General features: G+C 35.6%; 1 protein-coding gene across 38 annotated transcripts in view; it reads right to left on the bottom strand.

Moving 5' to 3' along the window:
• Window positions 1-19,420, bottom strand: part of CLASP2 (cytoplasmic linker associated protein 2) — a 151,358-nt gene that overhangs the window by 38,342 nt on the left and 93,596 nt on the right. For 17 of the 38 annotated variants that reach the window (XM_027655814.1, XM_027655798.1, XM_027655796.1 and 14 more), the window contains 9 exons: window positions 17,590-17,645; window positions 16,297-16,467; window positions 12,968-12,991; window positions 10,111-10,128; window positions 8,072-8,173; window positions 7,909-7,935; window positions 4,930-4,956; window positions 2,812-2,982; window positions 1,773-1,880 (listed from right to left, as the gene is read on the bottom strand). In XM_027655814.1, the coding sequence (XP_027511615.1) occupies window positions 1,773-1,880; window positions 2,812-2,982; window positions 4,930-4,956; window positions 7,909-7,935; window positions 8,072-8,173; window positions 10,111-10,128; window positions 12,968-12,991; window positions 16,297-16,467; window positions 17,590-17,645 (704 nt within the window). The remainder of the gene's footprint in view (window positions 1-1,772; window positions 1,881-2,811; window positions 2,983-4,929; window positions 4,957-7,908; window positions 7,936-8,071; window positions 8,174-10,110; window positions 10,129-12,967; window positions 12,992-16,296; window positions 16,468-17,589; window positions 17,646-19,420) is intronic. The other 21 variants (XM_027655804.1, XM_027655806.1, XM_027655807.1 and 18 more) reach the window with 8 other exon arrangements.

Here is a 19,420-nt window from a genome sequence, read left to right as displayed (position 1 = left end):
TACATTAATAAAAATAAAACCTCAAGTGGCATCTATCCCAGCAACACTCTTCATGGTATGGGCGTAATACAGATTTCTTAAGATAGCAAGCATTTGACCAATTATAAAATGTAAATCTGATCTTGCATGCAAGCAATTGAAATCAAGGTGTAAGGCAGCTAAAGAAGCACAAAAACATCTGCAAAATACCTTTGTTTTGAAAAGAACAGAAGGTATGGTATACTACAACATAGTCTTCCAGCTGTGTTTTAGTAAAAGATGCAAGTTTACTAATGGATTCTGCATAATGTCTACTTTTAGTATAATTTCCCAATTAAACAGCATCTGGGCAAACTAGCATTAGCTATTGAAACATTCAATAACTATTCAATTAATCTGTACTCTGCCCATAAAACCATGGCTGACAGGAACCATACTGTCCTAACAGACCACAAAACATGTCCAATGCTAATTAGGCACACAGTTGGGCACCTCAAATTGAGATACAAACCAAGGATTTACTATTTTCAGACTATGTTTAACAGCTAGTATTATAAAGTCCTTAACTGTAAGCTACACTTGACCAAACAAAATAAGAAAGAAATATACTGAAGACTATTTCAGACAAAGGTAACACCAAAAGAGATCAGTTTCACATACAATTGTACAGGAGATTTTTTGGTATTACCAAACAATCAAAAAAACCCCAACCCATAAGCCCCATACGTAAAAATACTTTAATCAAAATTTATTGCCAACTTCGTAGTAACCTTGGCAAAGTTACATGGGAGATGAGAAACTTCCCTAATCCTTAACCAACATGTTAAAGTAATTATAAGCTAATATTCTTAAGTCTCAGTGACATGACAGAAACAACTTAACAATCTCGTAAAATCTGTTAAGTGTCAGACCAATCAGCTGAAATACTAAGCGAAAACAAAACTTTTGCTTATAGTAGCTGTAGAAACTGAATGTAACTAAACACTGTGAACATTATATGTTTTTAATTCCTCTTCTTCTCTATATAACAACAGCTGCTACTTCAATTATCACTGGTTCTATCTATACAGACTATACTGAAACTTCAGAACTGTACTTTGTTGATCTACTTGTAAAGGACTTTGCTACTTGCCCTGTTCATATTTAGAAAACGGAATGCAGCCTCAGAATACAGTTCTGTCTCAGTAGATCAGTCCCTTATCTGCACCACCATATTTACTTGCACGGTAACAAGTTAAAATTTTACTATTTTTTCACATAATACATCATGACAATATAGCTAAGGAGACATAATGAAGTGTATTTCTTGTACACTAAAACGATTCATTGACTAGGGAGCAATTTTGAATAATAGTTGATCCCAGTTGCTGAAGCAGGCCAAGGCAGGGGATGACAGCCACACCATGTTCTTTGCTCTGGCAGCTCAGTGAGAAATGGATTACCTAACTGCACCCAAGCAATAAGTGTTCTAATAAAAAGAGAAACATAGTTTCAAAACAGCTTATCAAAAGCGGAAGTGCCTTTTCAGAAAAGGCATCTAGATGCTGCCTATCACATACCTTTCTAAACATGGTACTTAAGAGAAGAATAACACTAGCAAAGCGTTTATTTTTCAAGTGTGCAACCCATTCACACGTTGGTCAATTCTCCATTGAAGTAAGTGGGGAAGAGAGCCAAAGGAAGGGAAAACACGGTGGCCAGCTACAAGCTAAATGAAGGAGGCATGGATTCGTTAGGAGCACATAACGAAGGGCAAGGACAGCCATGCACGACGAGGGGCTCCGAGTACTTACCAAGGGGTGGGAAAGAGCGGACAGGGCTTGTGTCCCTGCTACTTTCACGGCTGGCCTCCCGACTGCACCCCTGACTCACACTAGGCCGAGGAATGCGGCTGCCTCGCGCTAGTATGATTCAGGGTACAGACAAACAGAAGCACAGAAGGGAGAAGACATAAGAAAAGTTGCAGTTTTAATGCAATTCTGTTTTGCAGTAAGATCACAGACGATTTTCTAAGAAATGACATTGACGATTGTGGCGTTTTATAAGTCATAACCTTTCCTACTGACTTTCCTGATTGTGTTGGATTACTCTAAGTGTAGCCACTTCAATGAAATTATTTCTTTGCACAGCATAAAATGGGAATTTACCAACTCTTTACACAGTGGTTGAAAGACCTTTTGGAAAGGACGGAGAGAAAACAAACAACATTTGAGTACTGATTCAGAATTTGGGCTCAAGAACAAGTTAATCAACAGTAACGCGAACAAAGAAACTCAAAGCTTTCTAAAAGGAGGAAAATAAAAAATTAATGCAACTAACATAAAAATCAAAAGTACAAAATAAAGAACAGCAGCAATACCATTAAAAACAACTGATATTTTTCAATAATATTGTTTGCGATAAAGTGTAATCAGATTATACTGTGAGATTTAAGACATATAACATTCGTTTTAGTATCACAGCAGTTTACACATGCACGCACGCATATGTAAAAGACACACACAGTAATGAAGAAAATATTTTCAAAATGGTATCATACTTTAATTCAATGGATGTGGGTATTTTGGGGGTGGTGAAAAAAGTGAAAGAAGGAGAAAAGGGAGGTGAGGTAAGGAATTACTGCATTCTGACAGCAAAAAATTAAAGTTTCAGCTTCAATTTAAAACTGTCTTGTATATCAAAGACTAGCCTCAGAGAACGGCTACATTTTAGATTATCAGTATATATCAGTAAATATTCTATTTTTTTCATCCACCTATAACTATACAAGCTGTAGATATTCCTCCCAGTACTTAGCTATAAAGAAACCAAGAGTTATTTGGTGATTCTTACCTACTGATAACCTAGAAGGACTAGCTTCTCTACTGCATCCCTGACTTCGTGGGATTTTGCTTCGCTTTTGTGCAGCTGCAGGATTCACCAACACTCTCTGAACTCCTGTGTTCATAGTGGAAAGTGTGGTTGTTGTCAAAACTCTTCCAGGAGACCCAGATCTGCTGCCAGCTGAAGATAAAATGAATAAATATAAGTAACAGCGTAAAAGATAAACAATCATGGTTAAAAAGAAAATAACGTTTAAAGTTAGTAGGAAAGTGGTGGTACATTGAAATGATCAGGAAAAATTTACAAGGTAAAAATATGAAATAGAATGCCTTGGTCCAAGTTCTTCCAGTGCTACATACAAGGTTGTTAAAATTATCAATGCAAGGAAGTACTTGACATGGTATTTAGCACTAGATAACCTCAAGAAACCATAAATAATATTTCTGGACTTCATCAAGAGTTCCACTGTCCCTAACACAAACACTGCTGTGTTCCTATTTTTTTAAGTTATGTGGTCTCACTAATCACATTTTCTACTAAAAAAAAGAAAAAACTAACCCATTAGAAAGCTAAAGGGAGCAATTTTAAACTAAGCTATTTCATCACTATCCCAGTTCTTCCAATGTAACCAACGTTATAACAAAATAACATTATTTTCCTAACATTTAAACCCTTCTCCCTTGTTTTTAATAGTATGGGGTCTTCAAGCACTATTCACTGAAGTTAAATAAAACATCACTGAAGGTGATTCGAACGCTTACATTCATTTCTGTGGCGGTTACCTCATAAATTAGAGAAAATCTTCAATTAGTTTTAAACAAGCTAAAAAATTGGTAAAGACATATTTAAGTGTTTTATACTTTTGTTAATCAAAACTGTACATTACAAAGTGCTATAAATGTCCATGATACTGTCCATGGCTACCAGAAACTGGGGTCACTGATCCCTAATTTTGATATTTCAGTTACAGAACATTAAAGTTCTAAGTCATAATAAAGAATTCATTCTTCTCTAGCTATAACTGATTCATGCCACCAGTTGATATAAATATATAATTTCCAGCTGTAGAATTCAAGAAATCTGACCAAATAAAAGGCAAAACAGAATTTCAACCAAAGATTAATTACATACTGATTTGAACCCTTCCTTAATCTTTAAAAAATAATCAGGTAACTGTATGACCACAGTGATGCTATCAGATTAACAGAGTTAACATGCAACATGTCGAGTGAGTTTCACGAGTTACTTCTTACGAGGCATATTTAAAAAAAGATACAAGTTGACTAAAGCTTGACTATATGGGAAAACAAACAAATCCCAAACAAAATAAAATATATGCTGGGTGGAAGGGAGAAATCTAAAACAATGTACCATGCATATACTTTCAGATTCATTGTTTGAATTCAAACTTGAAATGATTATTTATTAAAATCCCTTTTCCAAACTATGGACCTATTCAGCAGAAATGATAAATAAAATATTACACAGCCTGGAAAAAACAAGCACAACTTCTACAGTAACAAAAGAATAAGCAAAGCTATAGAATTGCTGCAAAAATTAAGGGTTTGGAAGTTTCTTAATATCAGGGTACTTCAACTTACACCTGATATTACTATGCCTTCTTCCTGTTTTCTATCTCTAAAACAATAAAAACATTGTAAAGTTTTCAGTGCACCAGAGAGTTGTAGGAGATTTTCTTCAGAAGGTCAGAAACCTGAAAAACTTAACTCAGGCTATACAGAAGAAATGCAACCTCTCATTCTAATACTTTATCTTTCTACAGCCAGACCTGCAAAGTGTACCACTGTGTAGTGTAAATAAACCAAATGAAGCTTAATATCCTGAAAACATTATGCTAGTAACAGCACTGGTATACTCTTAACAGCACTGCTACCAGTAGTACATCTAAGTCAACTGAATGATGAAAGAAAGATTACTAAGGCAGTATTCCAAAATGACAAACCCCTCCCATCTCTACTGTTTTCTACATAAGGATTACATCCAATTAGTCATGTGCAGCACAAGGAAAAAAGCGAGCCAGAATTTCTGCTGAATAGGGTCCTTAAATGAGATATGTCAAACAGGTGATCAAACAATGATGTATACACAAATTCTGTAGACTCTTACCACCAATGGGGTTAGCAGACTGTGATCCTGAACAAGTGTAAAGGCAGGATTAGGGTAGGGATTTATAATCCATGAAGAGGGAGGGAGCAGAGCAGATTAAAAAATGGATGGCAAATGGAAATAAGAAAGCTTTAGTCATTTCACACAGGAAAAAAAGCTGCAAGGGGGTTATGCTAAAGCAGTGCTTTTAAGTAGCTTCCACAATTGAAGAATTAAACTTAGATGCTATGTACAAAGCAGATGAAGCAAAGCTGCACAAGCAAATTACAATTCTTCAGTTTTCTAATCAACAACTCGGTAACACTGAAGAATTAAATTTCAATTAAACATGAAACTGTAGCCTGCATATTACTTTAAAAGAATATTACATTGCCAAAAAGGCTCAAAAAGTTCAACAGCTGAACAGAAATTACACACAAGATCAAAACTTTTTTTTTTTTTGAGACACAACAGTAAAGGAACTGAGCTGCAAGTGCGGTGGATGATCAAAAAAAAAACCAAACTCACAATGGCACAACTGAAAAGACTTGCATAGAATTTTAGGGTTTCCTCTTTAAAATTCATCTGGAGTATAAAAGTAAGAATTTGTTTCCATTCAGAAATTCTCTGAATGAAGACTGTAATGCAATTTTAGAACACCGTATTGAATTACCTGACAACCAAACAGAAAAGGACAGGAAAAAAATGTAACCATTTTTTTCCATAGATAAGAATAAAATAATGAGACATTTACGTCATAATTTAAAAATAGAAGAGGAAGAGTAAAGGGCTTTTGAAAGCCTATAAAGGTATTTTTTAAACATCATTCAAATTTGCAAGTCTTTCATAAAATGATCTTTGAACAAAAGATAGCTGTAACCCAAACATTAACAAAAGCATCTGTGCTACAGTGATTTTTAAAAAATAAAAGCCTAAATCTAATATGAAGCTATTCTCTCATTACATAAGCCGGGGAACTAAAACAACCCCCTGTATGGAAACATCAAGCATCACTCTTCACACAATGCTGTGAAAATTTTCAGTCACATAAAGAAGCATCACCCAAATAGCTGGCATACAGTGCCTGAGAATTCTCCTTCACCTGTCCATTTGTATTTGCCCTGTTTATCTTCCTTAAAACATCTCAGAATTCTTGTTCTCCCCCACTGACAGGTTATAGTGAGCTATTTGAGGCAATCGGTTCTGAACAGAAGTAGTAATAAAAGGCTGTAAAGATGCATTCACGCATTTAATTTTCATACATCATCACATAGTCAGATCTACTCATCTCAATATCAATTTAACTTAACTCTTTAGACATTAATACTGCGCAAAAATGAATTCTCTTGGAAAAAAACCTCTGTCATTATTAGTAAAAAAGCTGAATAGGCTTCAATTTGTTTCTCTGAATATACAGTTTAGTTAATATTATATGACAATGATCATCACTAAAGTCTTATCCTGCTACCTAAATTTAACCCCTCCCCCAGACATTTATCAAACGTGTTCACTTTTTAAGAATATACCAAAGCTATTCAAATTAAGAAGGTATTTTCAAAAAGTGTTAATTCAGAACTTTCCTAGCACTAATGAAAAAAAAAGTGTTACAGACACTGTTTATAGCTTTTCATAGAGGGGGAAAAAGTGATTTGATGGAACTGCTACCTTCCCTCCCTTTAAAATTATTAATTCACTTATTCTTTGCTTATGATATAGTGTAGGCATCCTAATACTAAATATGTAAAACAAGTTTTACATAACTTTTGTTACAGCCAATAACTAGACTTATTTTCAAGTTCTCATCTCACATACACTTCTGGGACTAGAGCACTGTCAAAGCTCTTAAGGGAACTCCTCTTATTGGATTTTATTATGTTATAATTATCTGTTCACAGTGTTTTAAAGCTTTATTTCACAAAACCTGCAAGCCCTGAATCAGGTTTGATCCAACTGTACTTGTTGGAAAATAAAGTAATGCAAAACTAAACGGTAAGTACTCTAACAGGAAAAAAAAAACCAAAAATACCAAACTCTTCTCTGCATTTTAACTTCTAAAGTCATTCTATTTATGATGAATGTAGTCACTGCTATGAAGACAAATGTTTCTGCCATTAAACACATTAAGGTGTTTTATTAAAACAAAGTGGATATGGTTAGTGATAGCAAAATAATTGTATTGAAAATTTCCAACCCGGTACAATTTACTGGGTTTAGAACTTTAGAATTACAGGACTGGGTAGTTTATTTTAATTTTATTGTTAATTTGTCTTTCTTTCATTAATTTCATTGCATTTCACTTAATTATACAAAGGTAAGAATCTGAAAATGCTACAGAGCTTAGTCAGAAAATGTCTGTTGGAGACATCAGATCTGTGGACAAATTGCTGTAGGTCAGATAGTGCCAAAGAATGTGAGGTAATCAGGTCTTTTTAATTACTGACAGAGCGCTTGGCTAGATGTGAAATGTCGCATCTGTTTTGGTTACTAAACACACAGAAAATTACTGTGGATTAGCTGACACACATTAAATCGGTTGGTTTAACCCTTTGACTCAACATAAGCGAAGTAGCTGACTGTAAAGTGAACGTTTAGTAGTCTGAAGTAAAGGTAATAGCTGTGATAAAAAGAAAAAATTGCTAGGGCAGTGCCTAGCTTCAAGTGAAAATGGGTATTTCTGGAAAAAATGTAGACTTATTTAAAAATGAAAAATTAGGTTTTACAGGTAATGTTGAGGATACCATTCAGCCTATATATTCTGCTACATTACTTGTCCATATTTAAGTTTACCGGTCTTTTGTGTTGGGGAGGTCAGAAGAGGGGGGGAAAAGAATGTTGAGAAGTTATAATTGAAGACAGAATTTAAGGGTAGATTTCACTTCCTGTTACATTATCTAATTTAATTGGTAAACTAAGACCCAACCTAGTATTATGTCCAGAGAAAAACAACATGAATTAGGAAAGCATGCAAATACCACTGACCCAAAACACTGAAAAAAATACCTTCATTTTGGTCTGGCGATGATGAACCTAAGGCACAGAACAACAACTCAGTATGTAGCTTTTCTTTTTAAAATTAACTTTGACTGTAGCCATTGGTCAATGAATATATGCTTAAGTATTTGGCCTCTTTATCAGGTATAACTGACAAATAGAAAATACATACGCTGAGATTGTGACACCACTTTGGTTCTACTCCGTCCTCTGGAATCTGTTTTAGAATTTCCAATACCAACAGAAGGGGTTGAAAGCTTTGTTCGTACACGACCTATAAAGAAAAAATGGCATTAAATCAGTTTTTCACAGTTATGTAAAAAACAAAGCAACAGCAGCATGTACTAATATTTTATTAAGTTTCTTCAGATTAAATAAGCGCAATGTAACTCAATTGGTGAAAATTCACTTGGGATAATTAGTAGAAATTTGAACACCTTGAAGGATTTAATAGTTAATACTTCTCCTCTCATGCTACATGTTTCAGTAAACATTATCCCTTTACCACTCTGATCTAGCTAGCTAGTTCTTTCTTCCTACATAAATAGGTTGATTACATTAAAAAAAAAGGAAGTTTATTAAACACTATAGGCAATGCAAATGCTAATGTGGTTCTATCAGGTACAGTCTTCTCAAGATTACTTGTTGTAATTCTACTTTTGCTGTCATAAAACTACAGAAATTATGCTGACCCTTTTCGAATTGAATTCTGAGTTTTCTTCCTAACTTCGCTCCTCTTTTTAGAATCTGAATATCAGTTTTTCTATTACTGAAGATTCTACTGTTTTCCTGGCCGTGGTCATATAGAGTCCTGAAGGATTTATCAAACCTTTTACAGCATTTTGCAAAGTCTAAGTACACTTCAGTACTTCTCAGCAACAACATGATATAAAGAAATACTACTGTCCTAAGCAGATAAAAGAACCAAGGAAGACACAGGTTAAACTGACTATCTAGAAATAAAACAATAGATTCCCTTCTCTCTCAAATGCCAAACCCTCTTGGGTTTGGGTTAAAGCTTTCTGCATTGTTAGTCATGTTCCTCAAATCATTCAGCATGTACAGTGGAATTACAAAAGAAGGAAGACCCCAGTTGGATGAATTATAGGTAACTGAAAGATCATTCACAGAAGAAAACAGTGGAGTTGTGTACCACATTTCCTAAGTCAACCTCTCAAACAACAGAAAAATGAAATCAAAACCAAACCCATGATAACTGTAATTCTCCTAAGTTGCAAGAACAAAATCCCAAAAGTCTGTACAGGGTGGATCTAGCTCAACAAGTAGTCCACTTTTAAACCCAGTATAATTAAAATATTTTCTAGACCTGCAGAGTCAATATTGGACAGAGAAATTAAGTACACAGACTATTATTTATTTCTAGCCTCTTTAGGCTTTCCACAGCAGAATTTGGAGACCAACCAAGTTAATATTATTCATCCAAGTAGAGGGAATAGCCATAGATGAGAGTCTATAAGAAGAGAATCAGGATAAAGGAGGTTATTCACTAAGCTATTAGAAAACAATACGCCAGCAATAATGGTTAAATTGACTAGTCCAAACTCTACTAGTTATCCCCGTGCAATGGCAATGTTTTCCCACTGAGTGTTGTGAGGCTGCAAGGCATGTAACTCCATTGAGGACTTGGCCCAAAAACGTAGGAATACAGAGTGCCACTATTTCAATAGTATGTTAAATTATCACTTGGAACCTGGTTCAATTTTATCAACGTAAAATAAACCAGTTTGTGTCTGTGAGGCAAATGAACTGTTAACTCATTTGGAGTCTCTACATTCCATTCACTAATGACAGGTTTAAATGTTAATAGCATACTGAAAATTAGCTCCCAAGTCTAGAAGAGATGAAGAATAGTAGCACCTGCTTCCCAGAGCACGAACACATTTGATGAAATAGTCTGAGACGAGATTTGCTTTAAAAAAACAAATGCAAAATTATAAAGCCCCTACGCTTTGACACCAGAAATGTTAAGCAATGAGACTTAGACTGCAGATGAAAATTACTTGAGAAATAAAATAAAAGCAAAAGAATTTTAAAAATACTACATGACAACCAAGTATTAGATGCAAAAGCTGTCTGTTATGAAACTCCACAAAGCCCCAGAAAGACCATATTCTACTTTCAAAGCTTAATTTGTATCAATGAAAATATGAAGCTGAAAATATTAGCTCGTCTAACAAAATATTTTCTTACCATCTTCAGAAGCTGTTCCTAAACAGGAAAAATAATAAAATACATGATATTCCAAACAATACTGTGTCTCTCAAATTCCTCTTTGAGATTAGTCTTAGGAATCTTGACAAATTTTAATCAAGTCAAGACAATTAAAGCTTTTGCGTTGCAACTCCATAATTGAACGGAAGCAAAATTATCAAGAAATATCCACACTACACTGTCAGGGATTTACAAGAACACTATACACAGTACTGTCTTCCAAACTTGTTACAAAACCACACACAAAAACAATCGATAGAAAAAAATTACATTTATGAGATAAGTCAACAAAATGACACAACAGATCAAAACAGACAATAAAAATACAAAGTGCAAGCTCTTCTGAAAATATAAACCATACTATTATACATAGCCTCAGAGAAAAACACAAAGACAGTGTTTCCCACACTGGACAGTGATAATTTGATAGGAACTGCCAGCCAGGAGGATTTTTCTGAATTAAGCCCATGATTATTCGGAAGATCTACACGCACAAAATCAAATTTTGCTCAGAGAATTGAAAGGAATATAAGCTTGCTGAAACCAGAAAACACTTGAACAAGTATGCCGAGCTTAACAAGGCTTGATTTTGACAAAAGGAGGGTCAGACAGGTCTTTTTCCTGACATCAACACCTAGGAATTGATGGCAAGCTGCCTAATCAGCAGGCCTTCCCTTCTCTAAGTTACTTTGAAACAAATCTCATTATGGAATAAAATATACATAAAAATATTAAATGCCCTGCAAAAAAATCAAAGAGTACTTCAGTTTTTGTTTTCACACTCTGCTATTTCTACCTTGTAAGAAAATACAATGATGAAAACAGCTGTTAGTGTCTTTGGCTAGCCTAAACTTAACTTTCTCAGCAAATGTGGCTATGGCTTTCTCAAGTTACAGTATCTTCAAGGCAGTATTTTTTTAAAAATTCCTATAAAAAATTAGTTCAGTGTAAATTTCAGTGCTTCTTCACAAAAATCAGTTAGAGTAATACGTATGTAGGACTGCCTCAAAGTTTTCCAGATCAAATTTGCCAATTTGTTAAAAAAAAAAAAAAAAAAAAAAAAAGCCAAAAAACCATACAGCCAACCCCCCAAACCCTGAACTCCCCCTCCAAATCCAACATTCTTCCAGAGCTGGATCTTGAAAGGCAGATTTTATGTAACACCTAAGCCAGGCTAACAGATAACTGTTCCTAGAAGGGGTGGTTCTGTTTCTCCTTCCTCAATGACCCTTGTGCTACCACACAAGGGTGGCTAAAGGCTTACTAGTAGCTCCAAAAGCTAAATAACAGAACATTATACAGTTTTATGAAATCAGTTTCATGGAGTTTGTTCACCTACAGTGACTTATAATGGAATATTACAAGGTACTAATGAAAGAAGTAATAAAAACATGTGGACAAGGTTAGCAGGAAAAGGAAAAATGATCTAACCCACCCTCCTGGTGGTGGGTTAGATCAGAACAGCTATAGCCAACAACTACAGCTGGAGAACAAAGCTGTGTCCATTCCATCTTGCACATCATATCTACAGATACCCTTTAGAAAACAAAAATCCCTGTTATTCTGATCAATTGTGTAGCATTTCCCCTACTACTTTTAAATAGATATATGTACAAAATCATGAGCTGTGGCTACTAAAGAAAAAGCCTGCACACATGGTCCTAAGGTGCCAGTGACAATGTGCAAAAGCTCAAGATTGTTTAGCACAAACAGTTATAAATAAATCCTATTACATGCAAGATAAGGAAATACGATGAGGAATTAAGTGATAGAGACACTATTCCTGTAAACCCCTCCTCATTTTACTGAAGTAGGCTTGCCATCTTCAGTGCTCAAAAATGGCTCAAATTCTTTCAAAAAACATCTGTGCTTTAAAATTATTCAGAATTCTGGGTTCTAGAGATCTACCTTCTTAGTGTTTTCATTTCTATGAAAAATATTACCTGCTTTGCTTCCAGTAAACTACTCATTCTTCAAAACATGTACCTGTTAATACTGTTAATAAACATGAACTACGAAGTAAGCAGCAAACTAGTGTCTGCACAAACTTTTAAAGTGCTTGTTAAGTTGCCCCCAAGCAATAAATTAGAACTAGAATCTTTGGGCATCCAGCTGGGACTCTGAGCATCAATCAGCTCAGAAGCTGGTGGGGCATTATATGTGAAGCATTATTTGCTCACACCTGAAACAGAAAACTGCTATGAGAAGCCTGATTCTCAACTGCTTTGCAGTCCCTCCATGTGTTTATAATAGGGCGAAATAAGAAAAAGTAAGCACTAAAACTTGGCAAGGTGGAAGACTTGGTAACCTATTTTAACAGGTAGGTCTTCACAAATGATTCTTTAATTGAATTACATGATTTACAAGCACTTAAATTATATAGGTAGAGTAGATTTTTACAGAGAAGAGTTTAGTATTATTTTTTTTAATCCTCAGTTATGTGGTCAAGCATCTTCTCTCCCAGTGCTGTTCTGGCAAGTGAAAAAAAATTGACTTTACATGTTGAACTATGAAACATGTTGGAACCAGACTAGTTAAAAAGCAGCATGTATTGATTACAGAATTGCTCTGTAGTTAATTGAGCTTCTTTCAAAAAACAGGAGTAATGCCCAATTTCTGATAAAGTTTCTGTTGCTGTACAGATCAAACATTCACAACATCGACAAATACAGCAATAACACATACAGTGAGACATCAAGATTACACAGGGGTTAATGAAAACAGCATAGTAATTTGTTAATGAACAGACAAATATATTAAACATCAATACTTTTACATAAAAACCACTTTATTAAATATTTAATAGAATTAGAGGACAGACTAAACAATTTCTTACCATCCATCTTGTCAGAAGTATCCTCTTTGTTGAAAAAGCAGGCAAAGAAACATGGAAAACTTAGTGTGTTAGCATAAAGGTGTTCACAGCAGAGTCATAAAACATTAATTAAGGAAAATACATTAATATTAAATACAGCAGACATGTTTATCTGATTCATGCATGTATAAGCTAACTTAAGTAAAGTTGGTTTCTCTCAGTCCGAGGTACAAAATTACAAAATAGGGTAGGAGCACCTTGGAGAGGGATATTGAATCTCCCTGTATTACCCAGATTTGAGAAAACCCTTACAGTAAAACATTTAAAAATGCTTTGATGCTTGGTGTAAACAGTTACTGAAGCATCAGTACATATTTATATCATTATTGACAACATTTATATTTCTTATGAAATTTGCTACTGAGCATGAAGTCCCACCTGTGGTAAGGGACAGGAGGGAAAAAAATACCACAGTTAAGACAGAGGACAAATGGGACAAAGTTTCACTCTGGTTTAAAAGCATTAAATATTTACCAGTTCAGCTGGAAGGTAATGCATAAATATTCTGACAGTAACAATCAAAATTAAAATATTTAGCATGAGACATATATAATTACAGCTCAAGCCTCCTCCTCAACAAGGACATTAATACTTAAGGATGTCCGAGACAGCCAACATTTAAAATAACCAGAGAATGTTCTCCTGCTTCTAGAATAGTCTTTTAAAAAAATCATAAGCAAGACTTCTTCTATCAATAATAAAAAGGGAAGAGGTGGTTGGAGATAATTATAGATTACTATGCTCATAAACTTGTGGCCCTCTGAGGCTTTGAATTTGGTAGCTGTTTAAGCAAAAGGTGGATGTTTCTCTGCAAGTAAGGGTGAAAATAATTCAAACTCTAGGAGACAATGTTATTTATTTTGGTACTCATTGCAACACCTGAGAGATGTGGAAAGCATTACGGAAATATAGTAACATTTTCCAGACCTTTTGTCAGCATTATCTTCAAAATTCTGTCATTTAACTTCACATATTTGGGCTAGTACAAACAAGCCACTTAAAATGAGCAGAGGTGAGAAGTTTACAAATTAGCCCATCTTCTGAAACGTGGCACTTGCTTGGATTCATACTCCATTCATTTTAAGGTTACCTTTTGACAATTAGGAATAAACAATATTTTGAAGTGGATTCCATGGTCCATCCACAGCTAAACAAACAACAGTCACACTCTCTACATGGGGAAGAGTGGACAGATATGTGCCATTTAAACTACCTTACCACAGTGCAAAAACTGTTGGGAGACTCGGCCAAGATCAGTGAAGCAGTACTGCTTCTGTGACTGCAAACAAACCTTGGTCTCCTTGGCTACTGCTGCCCCTACACTGCCTGCTCTAGGATTTGACTTTACTAGACACTGCCAGTATTATGTTATTTTGCCATTTCGAACAACCATTACACTATTCTCCAAAAGTGACTGCACTTGGTAGCAAGGTAAAGCTTTCCAGCAACCCGAATCCTTCCCAAGAATATTGCTTATTATTCGTCTTGTCCACTCTAACTCAACAAATCTCTAAACTACATAGATAAGCCATTTCTTTATTTCTGATATTTTCCTGCATAGAACCACCACTGTTTACTTCACTGAAAACCCCTGTGCCCTTCTCAACCCTTGCTTACATAAGTCTGGGCATGAATCACATACTCCTTAAAATGTTCTAAAGCAAACCAATAGTCTAACCAAGAGCTAATTTTCTGTGAAACTCTTAAGATCAAAGTAGTCCCTTCATTTCAGCAGCATGAAGAAGACAGATTAACAAAGCAAGATTTCTCTCGTTTTCCATCTGACTTTGTTTTCCCTTCTGCCACTATGCTCTGTGCAGCTTTTACTTCTGACAGCAGCTGAACTCCAGCTTTGTCTGAGGTTCAAAATCTGTCCTGCTGCACAGCAAAACAGACCAGGCAATACTGAGATCTTGGAAAATAATCACCCCACATATTTCAGGTTTTTAGGCATTATGTTAGGAGGAACTGAGAGTTCCCATGGTTTGGTTCGGAAGGGACTTTAGAGATCATTTGGTCCCTGCCATGGGCAGGACATCTTCCACTACAGCAGTCTGCTCCAAGCCCCATCCAGTCTAGCCTTGAACACTGCCAGAGATGGGGAACCCAAAACTTCTCTAGGGAACCAGAGGCATGTGCCCTCCATCAAGCAGCCTAACGTTGGCATCCACCTGCTACCCAGCATGTTCTGCTGCCCCTTCTGTGGGCACCAGAGGGAGCCCACACCCAAAATCGCTATTCCAAGAGGGAAGTACTACTTTAACTCAGGAATACTCACACTCACAAAATTAACACTAAAATCAGTGCTGTTCAAACCATTTCAGGTAGGCCCCGATGAAAAGAATCAATTCATTTGAAATAGTCTTTAAATTAAATTTTTATTTTAGAAAGCACAACCAAAACCTTTGAAAACCATAGCCTGCCTATGTGCTACCAGCTCCCCAAACACAAGGTAAATCAGAAGAACTACACAGTTTCTTTGTCTTTTGTGATCACCTATGGCCATACTGACATTAGAACATGTCTCCCTGGTGATCTAGCTGGCACGTAAGCTGAGAAGAAAAACAACAGTTCTGTGAACATTGAACCTTGCGTCCCCCATTACCATCCCTACAGCACAGATAACCTAAAAAGAACAAAAATATGCCCATATTCCTTTACTGTCCCCACTTAGTGGAGATTCTATCATCTACACCACCAACACTATCAAATTCTTTTTTGCATTCTTTTAACTTCTAGCACTTTCTATGTTTAATAGCAAGCATTCCTATCAATCAAGACTGTCACCTATATAAAACATACACACATAGTTCCACCAACATCCTCAGAAAGAAATCTATGAACTCCATGTTGTATATTATCACGTAAAACACTTCTGTAAAACATTTCCTGCCAGGATGTTTCTTTAGCCTTGTTGTAAAACAGTCAGCTAAAGAGCTGAGAAAAATGGAAAATCAAGAGCCCTGATGCTCATTTCCCTACTGTTTTCAGAAACAAAAAAATCATGATCATCATATGCTGTTAAGTAAAGGTACTTAGTATTAATTCAAGATTAAGACATTTAAGGAACATAGTATGAACACATTCTTTGCATTGGCAATGTTCCAGAACAAGAAAAATAAAACATCTAGCAAAGTCCGTAACTTACTTCAGAACATCATCTCTTTCGCCACACTCCCATACCACTAAAAATGACAACAATTTTTCGAACACGTAAGTCTCGTGCTGTAACTTTTTTGACCAAAAACCTCACAGAATATCTCCCAGCAGAGTGAAGATGTTCCCCTTACCTAGGGAAGCATAGGATCCTGGAGGCAGACCAGCAGCTGACAAGCGCCCAGCTCCAGCTGTCTGTCCAGCAGCGTGCCGGGCCTTCGCGCCTGCGGCGGCGTTGACGTCGATGTCGCTGCGAGACCTCTGCAGGGTTCCGGGGCTTGGAACACCCTTGCTGCTGCCTGAAACTAGCAAAAAAACCAACCAACCAAAAAAATTACATGTAAAAGGCTAACATATTCTACTATCACAACATACTTGCAGAAAGCAGAGAAAACTATGTAAAATGTTTAAGTGAAGTTAAGAAACCAAGTAATTACAGAGAGTAAAAAGCAAACTAGACCAGGTGTTGCCATGAAATGCATATAAAGGACAGTCTGTTTTACAGTAAGCACTTATCTTCATTCTGCATGAAATTTTAGCATTATTTAATGCAACTGTGTGTTCCCTCCATAGTACAAATGAACAATTATGCCATTTATTACATTAGTAAATGCTTCACAAACATAAGAAAGTTCACAGCATCCCCTGAGTTACTGAAGAAAATATTCCCACACTTCAGCTAAGACAAAGCCCCAGGCAAGCTGACTGCATACTCTAAAATGCTTTAGGATCTAATGTTCTGTACTTTCGTATTCTCCTACTATTATTTACTGAATTTCAACTACTTGCTTCAATTAATTTTAACCATTGTTTTAGGTCTTCAAAACTTGACTCCCCTTCACAGTTTCAGTATCCAAAAAACAAGCACTCTCAATTACAGGCCATTTGTAAAAAGCAGCTCAATGACTTACTCCGCAAGGAGTTACTAAGACACAGTGAAAAGAGGACTGAAGTTATTAAATTATGAAAACTCAAGACAAAATTAAATTCTTTGAATCACAAATATGTGGTTTGTTTTTTTTTTTTTTTTTTTTTTTTTTAATAAAGAGCAACAGCTACACGGGAACAGATGAAAGGGACAATGAGTCTTTTATTTCCAATTGATGTAAGACTTATAATCATGAACAGACCAAAGAATAATGCTTTGTTTCTTTGAGAGTGACTGTTCCATGACAAAACTCCAGGAGAGATGATCAATTAATAACAAATTATGTCTTATATTTGCAGCAACTGAAACTACATAAAATGCGAAGCGAGTGTGAGGCACTACTAGCCCCAGGTACAGTTTGTAGCAACACATACCATTATTTAACTTGGAAACAGGGTAAATCCTCAGACAGTAAAATTTTAAGCTGCATTTAGAACTTTTAATTTTAAGAATATAAAGATCAATTACTATACACTACACCATAATGCTACCACCTTACCTCTGCCTGCAAAACTTGCTGGACTGGCTGCAGACCATTTAGAAGACAGAGGTCGACTGAAAAAAGTCCATAAACCCAATAAGTAAGTTGCATGTATCAGATCCAAAAGTCAACAAAAAAAGAGAGAAAAAAAAAATCTTCTGTTTTTTCTCCCCTTCAACCTTCTCAGCATACTTTAGATAAACATTTTAAATACAGAATGACAAGAAAAACAGAATCATCCTTTATGCAAAATTACATCTTCATCATAAAGCACTCATCATTCACTTACTCACAGGCACACTCTGCTAAAGTTCAGGTATTACAGGCTTGGTCACAGAAACATTTAAGATAGTCAGTACAACCTTACAAATCAGCTGTTAAACAAAAATAGGGGAAACTAACCAAAAAGCTTTATTTACAACAGAAATGAAGTGGTGTTTGCAGTAACAAGAAAAAAAAGATGTACAACTCATAAGCCTCCTCCAGTCCTGTATGTCTCAAGAATTGAGTTACAAATTAAAAAGGGAAAAGTTGAAACTTCCAAGCAGCTAGACTCCATTTCCCCTCTTCAAATGTTAGAGGTCTCTACAATCTACAAAAGGAGAAAAATCCCATGTCTTTTTCTCTGTGTTTTCTCTTAATTTCCTTTTTATTGCAAAAACAAGCAAAACCATTTTGCCTACTCAAGTTTAACTGCGAGCGCATCCTTCGGCCTGGTTCGGAGGGTAAAATGCAGCCAGAGGGACCAGGGAAAAGCAAAAGACTACTAGAAGAAAGTATGATAGTTTATTCATTGATTGAGTACCTGAAGGTTTGTGTTTGCTGAAATAGTTGAATATTTCATCAGTAGTCAAATTATAAACTGAGTCAGAGTCACAGCTTTAGTAAAAATAATCCCTCTCTACACTTTTAAACCTAAGAGCAGAGAAAAAAGAGATGCCTAATACGGCATTTATCCCAGTTACCAGCTCAGTTATGCCTAATATTTATCCCAGTTATGCCTAATATTTATCCCAGTTACCAGCTCAGGTGCTCAAGGATAATACAGAGGTCAGCACCATTACCTATCTCCTCACAGAAGATCATGTATTTGCAGCTGATTATGAATAAATCTGCTTTTCTGACATTATTAGCTAGTGTTTTAAGGCTATTCTGATGCAAATAAGTTGAAGAGGCCAAGGTAGAACTCCTGGGTGCATCCTGATCTTACAGCTTGCTCCAAACAGAAGTCCCAGACAACTGTCACCACTGCGAACAACATTTTATAAACTGTTTGATATAGATAGGCACAAGTCACCACATTTCTCTCATGCCATCATCCTCTTTAAAACCATTTTGGATCAATGATCTGTAAGACCTGTAAGTTCAGAGGTTCAAAAATCCCAGAGGATCACACTTTCAGGAAAACCATTCCCATATTTCCTAAGTTAGTCTACACAGGGGGAATTCAGTATCTATATTAAAAGCCAGAAATAAAATTCTGAGTAATAAGATAAAAATAACATCCATCTGAATGCAAAATCAGTGAAAAATCAATTAAAATGTAAGTAATTTTTAATAGCATAATCTCTTCTGTTCATTTCTTATATTACTACTCACTTTCTGTAGTGCAGTACTTACATGTCTTGCAATATAGGAACCAATACTTGAAGATTTAAGAGTATTTTAAGATTCTAATTTCCCTGTAATTTAGTTTTTAACAGTTTATTACTAGCAACTCATTAACTGCACATTGATTTTCAGATAGGGAATATAGATTAATTTAAAGAAGAACATTTAATCTCTGAATAAACATTTCTTCGTGGCCAAAGAAGTGCTAGCAACAGCTTACATCACAGACTATTTTTTA

Source organism: Corapipo altera, unplaced genomic scaffold (genome assembly GCF_003945725.1).
Source record: "Corapipo altera isolate COAL_440 unplaced genomic scaffold, ASM394572v1 59, whole genome shotgun sequence".
NCBI lineage: Eukaryota > Metazoa > Chordata > Aves > Passeriformes > Pipridae > Corapipo > Corapipo altera.
Note: the sequence above shows the minus strand (reverse complement) of the source record. Positions and strands in the feature narration are given on the sequence as shown.